A 16,103-nucleotide genomic window follows, 5' to 3' on the forward strand; every position below is an offset into this window, starting at 1 on the left:
TCTGCCAGGGAGCAGCTACTTGGGGCAGGAGCACAACCTGAAGCCAACACCCAGCACTTTGGGGAGATGAAATCAGGAGCTGGCCCTTCCTGTGGGACTTGTGTGGGAACGGAGGGTCTGGGCTGGGTAGGATGCTGGGGTACCTGGAATCAGATGCCACGAACTCCCTGGCTGGTCCCCTCTCATTGCACAGTGTGGCTGGAGCTGCCAGCGTGTTGCAACCAGCTCAGGATCTCCTCCAAGGGCCAGAGTCCAGCAGAAAGTAGATTCTTTCCCTGGCAGGCCTCCCTGGCTGCTGGAGAGAAACCACACTCATCTCAGCGGGCTCAAATCCACTCGGGGAATTTGTCTCCATGAAACAAACAGTTCCTCTCTCCCCGTTCCCTTGTTATTGATTAATGCCTCTTAATGACTCCAGCTAAAAAAATCTTGTGGTTGCTGCCTGTCACAGAAGATCAATGGAGCTGCATTAGCCAGAGATCCAGAGGCAAAGTGTCCCGGGTGAGCTCTCTGCAAAAGCCATCTCTGGGAGCAGCAGCTCAATCAATAGTTCATCATGACCTCTCCCTCTTGCTTGCTTTTTTCCTCCCTTGAGCTAGCTGGGCAGCAGAGGCTGCTCCAGGCTTTCACAAGGACTAGATTATAGCTATCCCCATTGATTGGGTGTGGGAAGGACACGGGGGCCTCCTAAGCCAGCGCTGGGAGAGCTCCAGTGGCTGCACAGAGCCTCCTTAACTCCTGGGTAGCAGGACCCTGCTCATGCCACACGTGGAACCTGTGCCCAGCCCTGCAGGGCCTGCATGGGGCAGGGCAAATCCAGTCCATGAGGATGTGTAACTCCTGCTGCAGAGCTGCAGCCTCCACCCTTTGCCTTTAACCCACTGCTGCCTGCAGCAGAGCCTTTGGGCTCAGTGGCTCAGTGTCAGGGCTCTTGGTGAGGGGTAGGGGCATCCCCAGCCCAAGATGGGGGTAGTGATTGGAGGGCAAGACCCCCAGAGCATCCCCAGCGTGCCAGGAGCTAAGCAGGGGCTGCCCACCTGGCCCAGAGCATGCCAGGAGCTCCACACCTCCACCTTCCCCCCCCTCCAATTCCACAGTGCTTCATTACCAAGTAGCAGGGATTTGGAGAGGAAGCAGAGGGGGTGAGCACAGGACAGATTGGAGGGAAGATGATGCTGGGGGTGGCAGGGCTGGCAAGCCAGAAACACCATTGCTGATTAGCATTTGTAATGCTAAGTGCTGTGCTCAGCCTCAGGCAGCAGCGGGACCAGCTGTGGCTGCCCTGCAGAAACCTCAGCTACAGAAAGGACCCACAGGAAAGGGCGTCAGAGCCTGGATCTGTCACCTCCTGGGCTGTGGCAGTGCCTGGCAGCAGGTGCCATCCCAGCCCCTGGGGCACAGATCCCTCTGGTTCGTGGCCACGGGGCTGCTCCCCGCGGCACTGCTTGGAGAGGGGCGAGTGTGGGCAGGGGTGGGCATGTGCCCCTCTTCTGGTTGTGGGTCCTGCGCCCCTCTGCCAAGCAGCACTGGCACTGCAGCACTGGGCTGAGCTGTCCTTGCTGTCACCCGCTGCAGGTGGCACAGGGTGCTCTGGACAGGACAAAGGGATGGGTGACGGGGCTCCTTCCTCACTTGTCAGGGCTGCTGTGTGCTTTGCTGCCAAGAGAGCTCATTCAGTACCCAAGAACACTCTCGAGTCAGCAGGGCAACATCTATGGGCCGGGGAACGGCTGTGGCAGGGCTGTGGCTGCCCTGAGAGCTGCCGTGTGCCCAGGCTGTGCCATGCCACCGCAGGGCCAAGCTGCAGAGATCAGCAGAGCTCTGGGGGCTGAGGGACCCGGCAGAAACCAAATACACTTAATCAAGAGAGCAAGGGAAACATTCCCAGGGAGGAGATGAGCATCCACTGCTTCTGGCATCTTCTGCATGCTCAGAGCTCCTGGGGAATCCCCTTCCCCATGGCCACAGCAGCTCCAGGCACTGCCTGCTCCCAGCAGCCCAGCCTGGCAGTGCTGGGGGATTTCTGAGGAGGGAAGAGCCCTTTTGCACAGGGGAAGCACGAGCAGCTTGGCACCATGAGCATGTCAGGTGCCAGGCCCTCCACATGCCTGGGACAGAAGCAGAAGAGAGGCACCACAGGGACAGATCTCACTGGGACAGAAGCAGGAGAGAGGCACCACAGGGACAGATCTCGCTGCCCTTGTGCTTTGAATGAAAGATATCATCACACCTGCAGTTTTTATTACTCTTTGGATTGGATTCATTAATCATTCAGTGATAACTGCTCATTAGGCATTCCACCGATCAATACTAATCACTTAATTACTTGGCCTATTACAGCCTGGGAAGGTCTGCTCCTTCCTAATTAGATTCCCTGGCCCATCCACCCCTGAGCCTTGCAGAGCCCTGCAGTGGATCCCTGGCATTTCAAGCCTGTCTCAGCTTGGGTCCAGCCCTGTCCTTTCCCAGCTCTGATGGGGATTTCATTCTGTCTGTGTGCACCAGGCTCCAAAGTCAGGGCTCGGGGAGCCGTGGTGGGAGGGTGAGCTGGGCAGTGCTGCTGGGCAGTGTGGGCTGCTGCTGAGCCCTGGCAGCAGGAGTGACTGTGCCACGGGCACAGAAGGGACTTTGCTGCTGGCAGCTGCCCTGGCAGGACAAACACCAAAAGGCTTTAGTGTGCTTAGTCCTGTTGAGGCTCAGCAGGCTGCAGCCAGGGTGGAGCTGAGGAGCCCATCGCTGCTCAGCCTCTTGAGAAGCCACTGAGGGTGGTGGGAGACAAATCCCACAGAGCAAGACGCGGGTGAAAATCAGAATCACAGAATCTCAAGGGCTGGGAGGGACCTGCAAAGCTCATCCAGTGCAACCCCCTGCCAGGGCAGCACCACCTAGAGCAGGGCACACAGGAACTCATCCAGCTGGGCTTGGGATGTCTCAAAAATACCCATCTTCAGGTTGAGAGGGAAATAAGGAACCTACAGGTGCTTGAGTTAAATCCCTGGAGCTGGGAAGGACAGCAGCATGTCGCAGCAGTGGGACCCCCTGCACCCTCCTCATCCCCAGAGCTGGCTCATCCACCGGGCACTCACCGCCCTGCCATTTCCCACGTTACCAACCCCGCTGCACAAAACCCCGAATCCCAGCGAGTCTCTCTGATGAAAACTACCACTAAGCCCTGCAAGCTCCAGAGAACCCCCTCGGCTTCACCAGCACGTACAGTTGTGCCCGGGGGAGAGCTCGGGCGGGTGAGGCGACGCTGAGCCGTGCCAGGGGCCGTGTGTGCTGGCTGCCAGGGGAGGGGAGCAGAGGGCTGGGCTCGGAGCAGCGGGGGCTCCTCTGTGCTGAAAGACGGCAGCGAACAAGCCACGGGGTTTGTGGGGCTGGTTCGGGCGTGCCGTGATGCTCGCTGAGCACCCCCGCTCAGGTGGGGCCGGCAAAGGCTGGCTGGTGCCTGGGCGCTCGGTGCTTGCCTCTGGGTAAGAGCCAGCGGGTCCCAGGTGCCCGGTTTGCTTCCGAAGGTCATTTTGAGGCAAATTCCCCTGGAAGGAAGCGACCGGAGACGCGAGGCGGAGACAGACGGAGGATTACAAACAGCGCGCACGGAAGCGTTTCGGCACGGGCTCGTGCCTCCCCTCCCAGGCCACTCTCCATCACTCCCTCGCCTCCCCTTTCCCCGCCGTCCCGCCCCCGTTCCCCCCTCCCCGGGCTGCGGCGGAGCTGCGCGCGCCGAGCCGGGCGGAGTCCCGCGCTCAGCCCCGCCGGGCCGGGCCGTGCGGGCCCCGCTCCCGCACCCAGCCGCGCTCCCGGCCCCGCGCCCCTTCCCCTCCTCCCCTCCCCATCCCCCGCCCGTGCCGCGCCCCTCCCCGGCCCCCTCGGTGTCGAGGCGGGGGGTCGCGGGCCCGGCCATGCCCCCCGGAGCGTGAGGCCCGCGGCCGCGGGGTGCCCGCAGCATGCGGAGGGTCCGGCGGCTGGTGCATCTGGTGCTGTTCTGCCCCTTGTCCAAGGGCCTGCAGGTACGGCCGGGGGGCTGCGGGGGGGGCCGGGGTGTCGGCGGTACCCGGCTTTGCGTCCTGGCAGCGGGCGCGCACAAAGGGCCGCGGTGCCTGCAGAGGGCTGCGGGGGGCTGCGGGGCCCGTTGCGTAACCCGCTGTGCGGGGCCGGGGCAGCCGTGAGCCCCTCGCTCGGCCGCCGCCGCAGCGCTCAGGGGTGGCCGCTGCCCTCTCTCGCTTTCCATTCATTTCTGCCTCCCCGCATTTGCCCACCGCTGAGCCGCGGGGAGGGGACCCGGCGGTGGCGGGGCGGGGGATGCCGGCCCGGGGTGGTTCCTCTGCAGCCGTGGGATGGGAATCCCCGAGGCCGGCGAAGGTCCTGGAGCGGTCACCAGGCGGGGAGGGCTGCTGGCAGGAGGGGACTGCAGCTGCGCTCCCAGGGCTGATGGAGCTTTGGCCGCCCAAGCCACGTCCATGGAGACCCCTGTGCCGGGTTCACCTGTGTGGATGCACCGTGGGAGGGGTGGCAGCGGCAGCCTGGGCACCGTCCCCAGCGCCGGGAGCGCCGCAGGGTGCTGCAGGGCACGGAGCAGGGCTCTGGGATGCTTCGGAAGTCATCTCCGGCACAAAGTCACAGCCCTGACCCATTTCTGCCCAGGGAACCCGATGTATTCTATGCCTGAATCAGCACAAAGGGACATTTTGGCTTTGCTGGCCCCACACACGTTTCCAGTGGGGAATCCGTGGAAAAGGGCTGGTGGGGCACTTGTTGGGGGCTGGCGTGGGCTGCAGCCCGTGGGGCAGAGCCCTTGGAGCGCTGGGCAGGGGGCTGGGGAGGAGGCACCTGGGAGGTGGGAGCGGTTTGTGGCTCGTGAGGATCCCTGGCACGTTGGGACAGTGCCACAGCTGCTCGGGTCCCGGCAGCAGGTCGTGGTCTGGAGGGCTGATGCAGTGCAAGGACAGAGGAGGCTCTGGGGGCGGTGGCCACTGGCCAAGGGCTCTCTTGGCCTGGCGTGAAGCAGGAATTAGCTGCAGACACCACAGGGAACGGGGGTGTCTGACACAAGGGTTAGGAATGGCCAGGGGTCTGCTACAGTGTCACACAGTGTCACCAACTGCTCCTGCAGGGAGGCCGGACGGCAGCAGCGCTGCTGGGCACGGGCAGAGGGGAAGGAAAATAACCTCCCGCCGTGAGGCTCCGAGGAGCTCGCAGGGAGCGAGAGCCACGAGCTTCCAGGTTTGTTACTCACCTGCTCCCACGCAGGAGCTGGCAGCAGCAGCAGCCCCCTGTGCCTGTGGGGCTTTGCAAGGGGCAAGTCTGGTGAGGAGGGTCCCCTGGGGCAGGAGCAGAGCCTCTCACAGCCCCAGGGCTGCAGAGGGCAGCGGGCTCTGCCCTGCCTCTGGCAGGACGTGGCTGTGGCTCCTGGGCACGGGGATGAGCGACATCCAGCTCCTCACAGCCCAGTGCCGTCGTCTCCCTGCTTTTAGGGGATTTGGTGACCTACTTGCAGCAGGAGTTGCATAATGGGCTGGTGAATATCTATTAGAAACCCCCAAGCTGCAGGTTTCACCGATGCTGAGGCTGGTTTTGTAGAGAAGAGGTTTGTCCTTGTCCGGCCACTGCCCTGTGCAGAGCCTCGGCCTTCACCAGCACTTTCCTTCCCTTCCAGAGTCGCCTCCCGGGCATCAAGGTGAAATACCTGCTGGTGGTGTGGCTGGGCATCTTTGTGGGCAGCTGGGTGGCATACATGCACTACTCCTCCTACTCTGAGCTCTGCCGTGGCCACGTCTGCCGGATGATCATCGTGAGTCCCGCTGCGGGGTGTGTGTGTGGGGGGGTCAGAGTGGCTGTGGGACCCCCATTGCCAGCCCCCTGAGTCCTGGGGCAGCATCCTGCACGGGAGCTGAGCCCACCAGCCCTCCTGGCAGCTGGGACAGGGAGAGGTGACCTTAAGGCACCGAGGCAAGATGAGTTAATGAGATGTCCTTGGGACTTGAGCCAGGGCAGGTTGGTGTCTGCGTGACGAAGCTGCAATGTCAGGGCAGGAGCTGCAGGCAGGGACATCGTCCTGCCAGTGCCCGGAGCTCCCAGAGCCAGAGGCAAGAAGGGAGCAGCCAGTCTGTGGCACCTCTGTAACTAAAGAAGGCAGGAGGCTGTGGGCAGAGCAGCCCTGTCCTGGCCCCGTGTGCTTTGCCCCTGCCAGGGGGGTGCAGCTGCTCCCCGCAGCATCCCTGGGGCTGTCCTGTGCCCTGTGCCCGTGAGCAGAGAGCAGCCCCTGCCCAGCCCGGGTGAGGAGATGCCAGGTTGTGTGTGTTCCTCGGTCCCTCGGCAGGAGGGAGCCAGGAATTGCCATAACAACAGCGCCGAGGGGTTGATTTGATTTGCTGCATGACTCCGGCCACGGGGCTGGGCGCCGCTTCCTGCTCTGAGCTCAGGGTTTAAGGCTCCGTGTCTGGCCGCGCCTCCGGGGCGGCTCCAGGGGTTAATTCCCACCCACAGAGGGGAAAAGGTGCGGTGAGTTTCTGCAGCTCCTGTCTCCAGCCCTGAGGCTGTTGTGCCCTCACTTAGAAGCTGCAGAGCTGCAACCTCCCCTGCCCAGGGATGCCTCCAGCTCCCCACCCAGCTGGGATCTGACTGCACTCATGGACCAGAGCCACTGTCTGTCCCTGTCCCTGCCACTGCCTGCCCTGGGGCCAGCCCATTTCTGCACAGGGGCTGCTGCTTCCCTGTGCTCGGGGTGCTCCAGCTCATGAGCTGTGGGACTGAGCCCAGATCTGTCACATTTCATTGGGCACACGGGGAACTGCCCCTGCCCGAGCTCATCTCTCTGCCTTCCCCTCCCCAGTGTGACCAGTACAAGAAAGGAATCATTTCTGGCTCCACGTGCAAAGACCTGTGTGAGGAGCGCAGCCTCTTCTTCCAGCACTGCCTCTCCTCTTCTCCCACCCAGCAGGTAGGGCTCTGCCTCACCAGCAGCACTGCTGCAGGGCAGGGGATGGCTGCAGGGCAGGGGATGGCTGCAGGGCAAAGCTGGGAGATGTCCTCCCCCACAGCTGCTCCTCAGCCCATCCCCAGTGCCCATCCTGAACCAAACCAGAAACCAGCTCTGATGTTCTCCTGGTCTGTGTGTGCTGTTCCCTGTCCTTTGCTGCAGGTTTACATCGGGCTCTGGAGGGAGAGGGAGGTGATCATCAAGTGCAGCATCGAGGAAGCCCTGAAGGGAGATGGTCGCCCAGACTCGGTGCCCAGGAGGGATGTGGTTCTCTTTGACAAACCCACACGAGGGACATCGATGGATGAGTTCAAAGAAATGCTCCTCAACTTCCTGAAGGTCAGTGCAGAGGGTCCTGCAGGCCCAGGATGCCACTCAGGAGTTGGAGAAGACTAATGATGTCCTTCCTTCCTTCCCCTGAAACGAGAGCTCCTCCTCCCCCTCAGCCCTGGGTGCTGGGCAGGGCTCTTTAGCATGTGCTGCAGAGCGAGTCCTGCATGAGCTGAGAACAGGAATTCTTATGGGCAAGGTTTTAGTAGCTGTTCCATGGAGCAGCAGGTTGAGGGAGGTTCTGCTCCCCCTCTGCTCTGCCCTGGTGAGGTCACATCTGGAGTCCTGTGCCCAGTTCTGGACTCTCCAGTTCAAGACAGACAGGGAACTGCTGGAGAGAGGCCAGTACAGGGACACCGAGATGCTGAGGGGATGGAACATGTGTGTGAGGAGGAAAAGCTGCAGCCCTGGGGCTGTTCAGCCTGGAGAAGGCTGAGGGGGGAACCCCATCAACAGTCAGAAGTCCCTGAAGGGTGGTTGTCAGGAGGATGAGGCCAGTCTTCTTCCTGTAGCTCCCAGTGACAGGACAGGTGTAACAGACACAAGCTGGAACACAAACAGTTCCATTTAAACACCAGGAGAAGCTCCTTTGGTGCTGAGGTGAGGCAGCCCTGGGAGGGTGTGGAAGCTCCTTCTCAGGTTTCCAAACCCACCTGGACACGTTCCTGTGCCCCTGAGCCAGGGGAAGCTGCTTGAGCAGGGGCTGGGGCTGGATGAGCTCTGGGGTTCCCTTCCCACCCCCACCATGCTGGGACTCTGGGAAGTTGCTTGAGCACAGTGGCTGTTTTCCCCCTCTCCCAGTTCTTCGCTTCCCCAGTTCAGTTTTGTGCCCTGAAGCCTGAGCACAGATTCCTGCCCACGTCTGAGGCCACTTCTCCTTCTGTTCACAGTCCAAGCTGGGAGATCAGCCTTCTCTTGCAGCCTTGGTGGGCCGGATCATCACCATGGCCGACGTCAACCGGGATGGGAAAGTGTCTTTAGCAGAGGCCAAATCCATCTGGGCTCTACTTCAGCTCAACGAGTTCCTTCTCATGCTCTCCTTGCACGAGAAAGAGCACACGTCCAGGCTGCTGGGGCACTGCGGGGACCTGTACGTCACCGAGAAGATCCCTCACACCTCCCTGTACGGGCTGGACGTTCCCCCCTTCCTCCAGTCGCTGCTGCCTTCGCTCCTTCACCAGATCATCCACCAGTGGTTCGCCCCAGCCTGGCCCCGGCGGGCCAAGATCGCCATCGGGCTGCTGGAGCTGGTGGAGGAGATCTTCCACGGCACCTACGGCAGCTTCTACATGTGCGACACCAGCCCCAAGAACGTGGGTTACAACGACAAGTACGACTTCAAGATGGTCAACCTGAGGCAGGTGGCGACGGAGACGACAATCAGAGGCTTCCTCAAGGGCCGGCACTGTGAGCAGGACGTGGACTGCACCTACGGCCGGGACTGCGCGGCCACGTGCGACAAGCTGCTGAAGCAATGCAAGAGCGAGATGGTGCAGCCCAACCTGGCCAAGGTGTGCAGGCTGCTGCAGGATTACCTGCTGTATGGAGCGCCGCTGGAGCTCAAGGAGGAGCTGCAGAAACAGCTCCGAACTTGCATGACCCTCAGCGGCCTGGCCAGCCAGATGGAAGTCCACCACTCCCTTGTGCTTAACAACCTCAAGACCTTGCTCTGGAAGAAGATTTCCAACACCAAATATTCCTAACAGGAGCGAAGCACGGCCCTGGGGTTTTGAGTCTGCAGTCTTGGAGGGAAGTCTGAGGGTTGAAAGCCTGTTTCTCCATCTTTCCCCCCCTACACACACACAGGAAAAACACCCTGCACAGGGAGCTCAGCACAGCTGCAGCCCTTTCTCCTTCATGGAAAACCAACAAGCATCATGACTCCCAGTGCCCAGGAGGATCGTGGCTGTGGCTGGCAGGAGCGTGGTGTGAGGTGGCAGGGGATGTGTGGCACTCGGGGCGCAGCGAGGGAGCGAAGCCCGGCTGGATGGGGACCTCTGGGTGTTCCTGGATTGACACCTCTGGGTGTTCCTGGATTGAACAGGAAAGCAGTGCTGGGAGCTGAGAATGAATCATTCATGCTGTACTTGTCACATCTCCTTTTGATGAACGTCTCTGATGTAAATAAACAGCTTTTACGTGAATCACACCAGAAGCTCACTAGTGAACCAGCAGCCTGGTAACTACCAGCTTGTGCTCTAAGGGGAGAAAGGTAGATTTCCCCATTCAGAAGCCTCTCCTTAAGCAGCTGAGTCACTCCCTGTCAGACCCAGCTGCAGCTCAGGAAGCAGATAAGCTGCCTTCTCCACAGCACATAACCCTGGTCAGTCCTTCACTCTGTTTTCAAGTGTCTGACTCCAGCTCCCATGAGGCAGCTCCTGCCCAAACCAGGCCCCACCGGCTGCTCCCTCTCCTGGCAGCATCCCAGGCCAAGAGCAGCTTCAGGGAAAAGGGCTAAAAGGGAACAATCCTCAGCAGTTTCACATCCACACAAGAGCCAGCACAGGGGTAAGCCAGCCTCTTACTTAATTATCCCAGAACCCTGGTGGGCTCGTGCTGCAGAGGTTAGACATGAACAGCAGAATAATCCAGTGCCTCTCATGATTAAAATGACTTCCCTGACCTTTGTTTGGCTGTGTAAACACCACCAGGTCTCTATCTACAGTCTGTTTCATTTAAATACTTGATGATAGCAACCTTTTTAAACTAGCAGAGGTGGAGTTATAAACTACTCTGTCCCCAGGACGGTGCCTCCCCGCTGAGGGACTGCACAGCGCGGCTCCTGCCAGCAGCTGCTTAGCTGAAGTGCACTCACCGAGGTAAAACATCCATCTGACAGGAGATAGAGCCTGGGAATGCAATCAGCAGTGTCAGGGCTGACAGTTTATGAGCCCTTTGGAGGAGAGACACCAGTATTTCCTTCTGTTAGTTCCACAGGATTGTCATTACCCCTCGCTATCATTTATGGAGGAACTGTTTCAGTGTCCAGAGCGACGTCACTCGTTTCCCACCCTGGAGCTGGCTTCACACTGCAGTTCAGCTGTGGCAAGCTTCAGTGTTTGTAAGGTTTCTGTGTCTGAAGGGCAGCAGGTTCCTCAGCCCCTCAGGGCCCCACCTGCTGGGGCTGCACAGGAGCAGTTCCATGGAGGACAGGGGCTGTGGTTTGGTACCGAGGCTCCTCCTCTCTTGTCCTGCACTCCCATGGCAACCAGCTCCACTGGGAAATTCATTCTCTTCTATTAGAAAAAGGAACCTGACAACCGTGTCACATCCTCTCCCCAGATTGCCAGGAAAGCTATTTTTCACCCTCCCCTGTTGGAAACCTGCTAGCAATTAAAGTGGCATCCCCACTATGCTTCACCCCCACTGCTCCCTTCCCCAAAAGGGGATAAAGCAGATGAGCCCCTGAAGAGGACAACCACCATGTCCCCTGCTTATCCACCTAAGCTCAGAATCTCTATAAGCATTTTCAAGGAGAAAGAGCCCTCAGATGTTACAGAACCAAGAGAGCTTTAGCCAAATGCAGCCATTGTGCCATGGCCTGTCAGGTTATGGTGGTCTCCATCCACTCCCCCATGGGTTGCTCACTGCCACAGCACCAGGCTTTGTTCATCACCAATAAAGGACAAACCTTTTCAGACACATGCTTATAGTTTACAAGTGACACTGCAATAAGGGAGGAAAATGACTACAGCAAAGCTATTTTACACCTAGGGCTTCTCCAGATTTCCCATGGTAGCTGGAAAAAGAGGCAAAGGCAGAACACTGCAAGACTTGACAACGTGATCTTGCCAGATGCTGCAGCTTTAGCAGCACAGGAGGTTTGTGCCACAAGGGTTTGGAGGTAAGCAGCAAGGCTTCTTCCTCTCATTGTTTGGAGGAAATGCAACATCCTGATTCTCATCTTCACAAATAAAAGGCTTAAATCTTAGAATGGTTAAAAAAAACCCACTACTTGAGGTGCTACACATACAGCAGCACAATCACTCCAGACTGACTGTAGGTGGCATCTTTATTTAGCTTGGGTGGGTTTTTTTAAGTCCTTTACCATGTAGAGAAAAAGGATTGAAACACCAGAATATGGCTCTGGTATGAGCAGAGAGGACAGGGCAAGACTGCAGCTGCTCAACACAGCCCAGCAAAAGCAGAAAGGCCACTGGAGCAGGACAGCTCTGGTTTTCATTATTCAGGCATTTGAGGACACTTGGAGCAGGGCAGCTCTGATGGGACCACCGAGGTTGCAGCAACTGCTCAGAAGTGCCAGCAGTGTGGTGTTGCCTCTGCTTGGCTCTTGAGATGCTTCAGGCCATGGGTGAGAAAGGATGGAAGGTTTGGGACTGTCCAGACTCTTCAAATGCAGATATTGCCAACCATGTCGTTTGCTAGAAATTCTAAAGCTCAAAGCATCATCTGCAAAAGTAAAGAAAGGCCCAGGATGTCAGGCAAATCCAGCTACAGCCAGTTAGCAATAAATGTCAATGCACTGCTCCTCACTGGGACAGTGAGCTGCTTTTCATTTCAAAGGCAACATTTCTGGCTGACTGAAGAACCCTGTCAGGTTTCTGTCACAACTGTCCAAAGATTTTTCACATCCCAAGGATGGAAAGGCTTCATAAAATGAAAACAAATCTGAGAGAAGTCATTAGCTGGGCTTGGTTGTGATGGTTTCCAGGGAAACTTCAGCAAGCAATTTGCTTCAGAACTAAAGAACAGTTAAAGTTTATGCAGTGCCACAGTGGAAGCCAAGTGCCTGCAAACCCATGTGGACCAGGACCCAGAGCCATGGCAGAGAGCAGACAGCACTAATACATGAGGCTAATTTAGGAGATTGGAGATTTAGGAGCTGCTTTGGATCAGAAAGGGCTTGGAAAAAAATAATCTGGCTGGGCAGACTCTGATGAGTCCAGAAAGAGAATTTAACAGCAGGATGGCTGGAGCCTGCTCTTGGTTACACTCTCGTTCTCAGGCTCCCTAAAAATCAAAGCAGAGCTTGCCAGCCTCAATGCAGAGGCAGAAAAGCTGGGCTTGCTCCAGCATTCAAAGCCATGACACAAACCAGCAATAAATGATGAAGAGTGAAGTTCACATGCAGAAAGACTTTGAATTTAATCTCAAACCCGCTTCAATACAAACCATTCACCTTTTCCACAGCTGAGAGCCAGGCAGTTCTCTCACTAAAGCAATACTCACAGCCTGAGACTGCTGCTCTGCCTTGGCAAGGTGGTTAACAGCAAATGCTGTTAGGAAATTGGAATAGGTACCTATGCCTCATACAGCCAAGTTCCAAAGAGCCTCCATCAGGCACTCACCACCCCCCAGGAGCTTTGATGTGAATAAAGAGTGATGAAAAAACTCAAAAGATGTATTTCAGGGTTAAAAGAAGTCAGGGAACTGAAACAAAAGGGTCAGATCTTAAGGCATGCCTCTTTGCACAACCATATCCCCTACCACCTCATTAGCATTCTTTCCCAAAGCCACTGCTGGTAGGCACTGACTTTTCCCAATTAAATGGCTCATTTTGCAGCCAGCAGCTACTGCCTTGGTTAAGGGCACCTTTGCTCCTCCTAATGCCCATTTAATGAGGACATTTTCCACCATTTAGCACTGCCAGGTTTTGTCAAGCCCTTAGTCACTGCCAAAGCCTCTAAGAGTTCCACAGTAAGAGCTGTGTGTTGCCAGAGCTGCTTCTCTCACTGCTTGTTTTAGTAACTGCAGCACAGCACAGGCTCCAGCACAGCCCACAAAGGACACTGGCACTGAGCTGTGGGGCTCTGCCACTACCTGTGCTCCCAAGCCTCACAGCTCATTTCCTTTGCCAGCACATGAACACAGCAGGAACCAACCAAAATGTCACTTTGTGCTCAAATGGCTTTTTGTCTGCTGTGCTACCAGCTAAAATGTGATACACAGGGAAGCCAGGATCTGTCCTGGGACACAAGGCAAAACATCCCTCTGCTGCACTGAAGAAAATGCTTAAGAAGGCTTTAAACAGGCTCCAGGCTTTAGGAGAGATCTTTTTGCTGGGCTGACTGAAATCAGTACCTTTACCTTTTTTTCTTCATGATGCTGAAGACACAATGGCAGCACCTTGCACACCCAGGACAAGCACCTTTCAGTAGTGGTCTGGGTCAGACTGCAGTGGTACCAGCTCTGTTCTGAGAACCTCAGGCACTCTAATACATGAGAAGTCTAAGCTCTCAACAGAAGTGTCTTGTTCTGATCAACAGCTGCTCTTGCACTTCACCTAAAGAAGAGGTTTGTAAGAAAAAAAAAGATGAAAAAGCACTCAATTCAAGTTCATTTTGCAAGTAGGCACCAGGAGCATTTTTAAGCATTTGTGTCTCAGAAGTCAAAAGAACAAGATGTACAGTCCCAAGGAAGGGCTTCCAACCCAGACACTGCTGGTAACACACTGAAGTTTAGGATGTTCCCAAGAACTGATGCAATACCCACCTTCAACGTCTGAAGCAAGTTCCAGAACTCAAGTCCCATTCTCAAAAGTAACTGCAAGAAGGAAAAACATCTTCAGTTTGGGTTGGCTTTTTCCTTTGTAGGAGGAGCACTGGGTTGGGGTTTTTTTTGTGTGGTTTGTTCCCTTCCCCACAAGGCAGCATGGGCACAAAGCTGCGCTGCAGAAGATTGCTGACTGCACCTTCTGGTCAAACTGACTCAGTGCCTTTGGACCTCGATGTTGGCTGAGCTTTTTAACACTGGGCAGGGTGCAGTGTTCTCCACATGCTCAATCCACACCCAGCTGTTTCTAAATCACACCAATATTTTGGAAACAAACTCAAGTGCCCCTTTCCCCAGTCTCCTCCACTCCCAGGTGCAATTCTCCTTTATATAATGCTAAACCCTGCAAAATTCAAGTGGTGCTCTCCCAGGCAGAAGCAGCAAGGAGGGATGCAGCAAGCAGGGATGTCTTGCAGGTCATGAAGGATTGTTGAAGACAAAAATAGAAATCAACAATAGAGCTGGCACTTCTATTTGTCCTTGGAAAAAAAAAGGACCTTCCCCTGATGCAGTTAAAATTGGCATCACATGAACTGCTTTTTCAAGGAGTTTTGCTCCATCTTCTGCTGATTCCTCTGGAGGAAAGAGATAAATGTGGAAACACCACCAAGTTGCTACAAGCTTCAGCCACAGGAAGCCACATCATCTCTGTCCCCTAGTGATACCAGCATGACAGAAAAGCAAATCTCTAAGGACTATTCCAATAAATACTGCAGTTTGCTTTTCCTCCAGAACAATAAAAGATGGGTCATGAAAGAAACCCAAAGGAGCTTTTAACACAGTGTTAGTAAAACATGGAAGTTTCACTTCTAAATCCTAGAACAGAAAAGTCAGTCACAAGTGTGTTAAACTGGGAAAAAAATGCCAGGAAAAGCAAGAAATAATTGTCAGGTTTCTCGTCCTTCCTGAGTGCTCACAGGTTTTGGAGCACTAGCAAAGACAAAGCCTGTTCCTTTCTGCCACCTAATGACACACACACGGCACTGCAGCCATGTCTGCAACACGAGCTGGGGCATGGAGCTATTCCACAGGGCAATGTGCATCCATCTCTGCTCACCTCAGGTCCTTGAGAGCACCTCCTGGCTCTGCCCTGTCACTGGCTTTCTCTGAAAAAGAAGTGGAAAATATAAACAGTGTTAGCTTTATGCTCAGCTTCTCAAGAGTGTCCTATTAGCCAGCCTATTTATAAACCATGTCAGGCTATCAATCACTCTGAGTGCCCACGGGTTTCAGAGCAAACGAGCGTAGAACATAGCCTGTCTCTCTCTGCCACCTAATGACACAAAGGTGCCACAGCAGCCACCTCTGCAACGCCTGTGGCAGCTCGGGAATCCCCCCACACCCACCACGACTGAAACACGTGTTACAGGCATCTGTAAAAAGATCCCATCACCTACTCAGAAAGTGACATGACAGAGGTATTTGGTGCACGATACTAAATGCAACACGCTGCTGAATCAGCTGGCTGAAGGTCACTTGGACAGCCTTTGTGTTAGCACCACTTACTCATGGTAATCACACAATCTTTTTCACTTCACCCTCTATCTTCTGCCAGGGTGATGGAAGAAATCAGACAGGGAGAAGAATGCAGTTAACATCAGACAAGCGATTGCACAGCAACTTTGTGAACTGCACCATTTCACGGAAAACTAGATTAAAACATCACTAAAGAAACCAAAACCTTGCACAAAGCCCAGAAACCCGATGTCCCACCTCAGCGTACCTCAGCCACACCTTCCTCCTCCCCCCCGCACAGGGGCTCTGCGGGGCCGCAGCCACGTGTCGTTCCCTTCCTCAGCGGCGGGGAGCAGCGGAGGGGCGGGATCGGCCGCCGCCGCCTCACGGACCGCCCTGGGGAAGCTTCGCTGCGACATGGCGCGGGATGGAGCACCTGGGGAGAGCAGACAGAGGTCAGCGGACCCTCCTCGGCCCACACCAGCCCCGCGGGACCCTCCTCGGCCCACACCGGCCCCGCGGGACCCTCCTCGGCCCACACCGGCCCCGCGGGACCCTCCTCAGCCCGCGCCCGAGGCCCCGTCGGCAGAAGCCGCCCCCCTCCCCGCGCTCAGGCGGCTGCCGCCCGCAGGGACAGCGCGGCCCCCGCCCGAAGGGGGTCGCGGCCGGGGCCGTGAGGGCCTGGCGCTGCTTCTCACCCGCCGCGTCCCGCCGAAAGGGCTGCCTGCTGCCCGCCTCCCGCTTATATGGGGCGCGCGGCGGAAGCGCCGCTCTGCACAGCGGGTCCGGCCCCGGCAGCGCCCCCTCTGGGCCGGAGGACGCAAAG

At 56.7% G+C, this 16,103-nt stretch overlaps 1 protein-coding gene, 1 long non-coding RNA gene and 2 other non-coding genes across 4 annotated transcripts; 1 reads left to right on the forward strand and 3 right to left on the reverse strand.

Moving 5' to 3' along the window:
- The first annotated feature begins 3,850 nt into the window (after nt 1–3,850).
- DIPK1B (divergent protein kinase domain 1B) lies at nt 3,851–9,464 on the forward strand. Its single transcript, XM_062011537.1, has 5 exons — nt 3,851–4,010; nt 5,657–5,791; nt 6,833–6,940; nt 7,142–7,318; nt 8,200–9,464. Exons 1-5 carry the CDS (start codon nt 3,948–3,950, stop codon nt 9,010–9,012), a joined length of 1,296 nt encoding a protein of 431 aa, XP_061867521.1. The 5' UTR covers nt 3,851–3,947; the 3' UTR covers nt 9,013–9,464.
- A 1,839-nt stretch (nt 9,465–11,303) lies between these two features.
- On the reverse strand, nt 11,304–16,026 carry LOC133627263 (uncharacterized). The gene is made up of 6 exons (XR_009820046.1): nt 15,976–16,026; nt 15,546–15,713; nt 14,880–14,928; nt 13,763–13,813; nt 13,358–13,553; nt 11,304–11,719 (listed from the first exon to the last, which is right to left on the reverse strand). It is a non-coding gene; the product is annotated as an uncharacterized LOC133627263 (long non-coding RNA).
- On the reverse strand, nt 14,706–14,839 carry LOC133627327 (small nucleolar RNA SNORA17). The gene has a single exon (XR_009820082.1). It is a non-coding gene; the product is annotated as a small nucleolar RNA SNORA17 (small nucleolar RNA).
- LOC133627326 (small nucleolar RNA SNORA17) lies at nt 15,014–15,146 on the reverse strand. The gene has a single exon (XR_009820081.1). It is a non-coding gene; the product is annotated as a small nucleolar RNA SNORA17 (small nucleolar RNA).
- Nucleotides 16,027–16,103: the final 77 nt, after the last annotated feature.

This window comes from Colius striatus, chromosome 19 (assembly GCF_028858725.1).
Source record: "Colius striatus isolate bColStr4 chromosome 19, bColStr4.1.hap1, whole genome shotgun sequence".
In the NCBI taxonomy this organism is placed as follows: Eukaryota; Metazoa; Chordata; class Aves; order Coliiformes; family Coliidae; genus Colius; species Colius striatus.

Coding starts and splice junctions, on each gene's coding strand:
- DIPK1B (XM_062011537.1), top strand. CDS start 3,948: ATGCGGAGGGTCCGGCGGCTGGTGCATCTGGTGCTGTTCTGCCCCTTG. Junction 4,011..5,656: donor CCTTGTCCAAGGGCCTGCAG/GTACGGCCGGGG, acceptor CTTCCCTTCCAG/AGTCGCCTCCCGGGCATCAA. Junction 5,792..6,832: donor ACGTCTGCCGGATGATCATC/GTGAGTCCCGCT, acceptor TCCCCTCCCCAG/TGTGACCAGTACAAGAAAGG.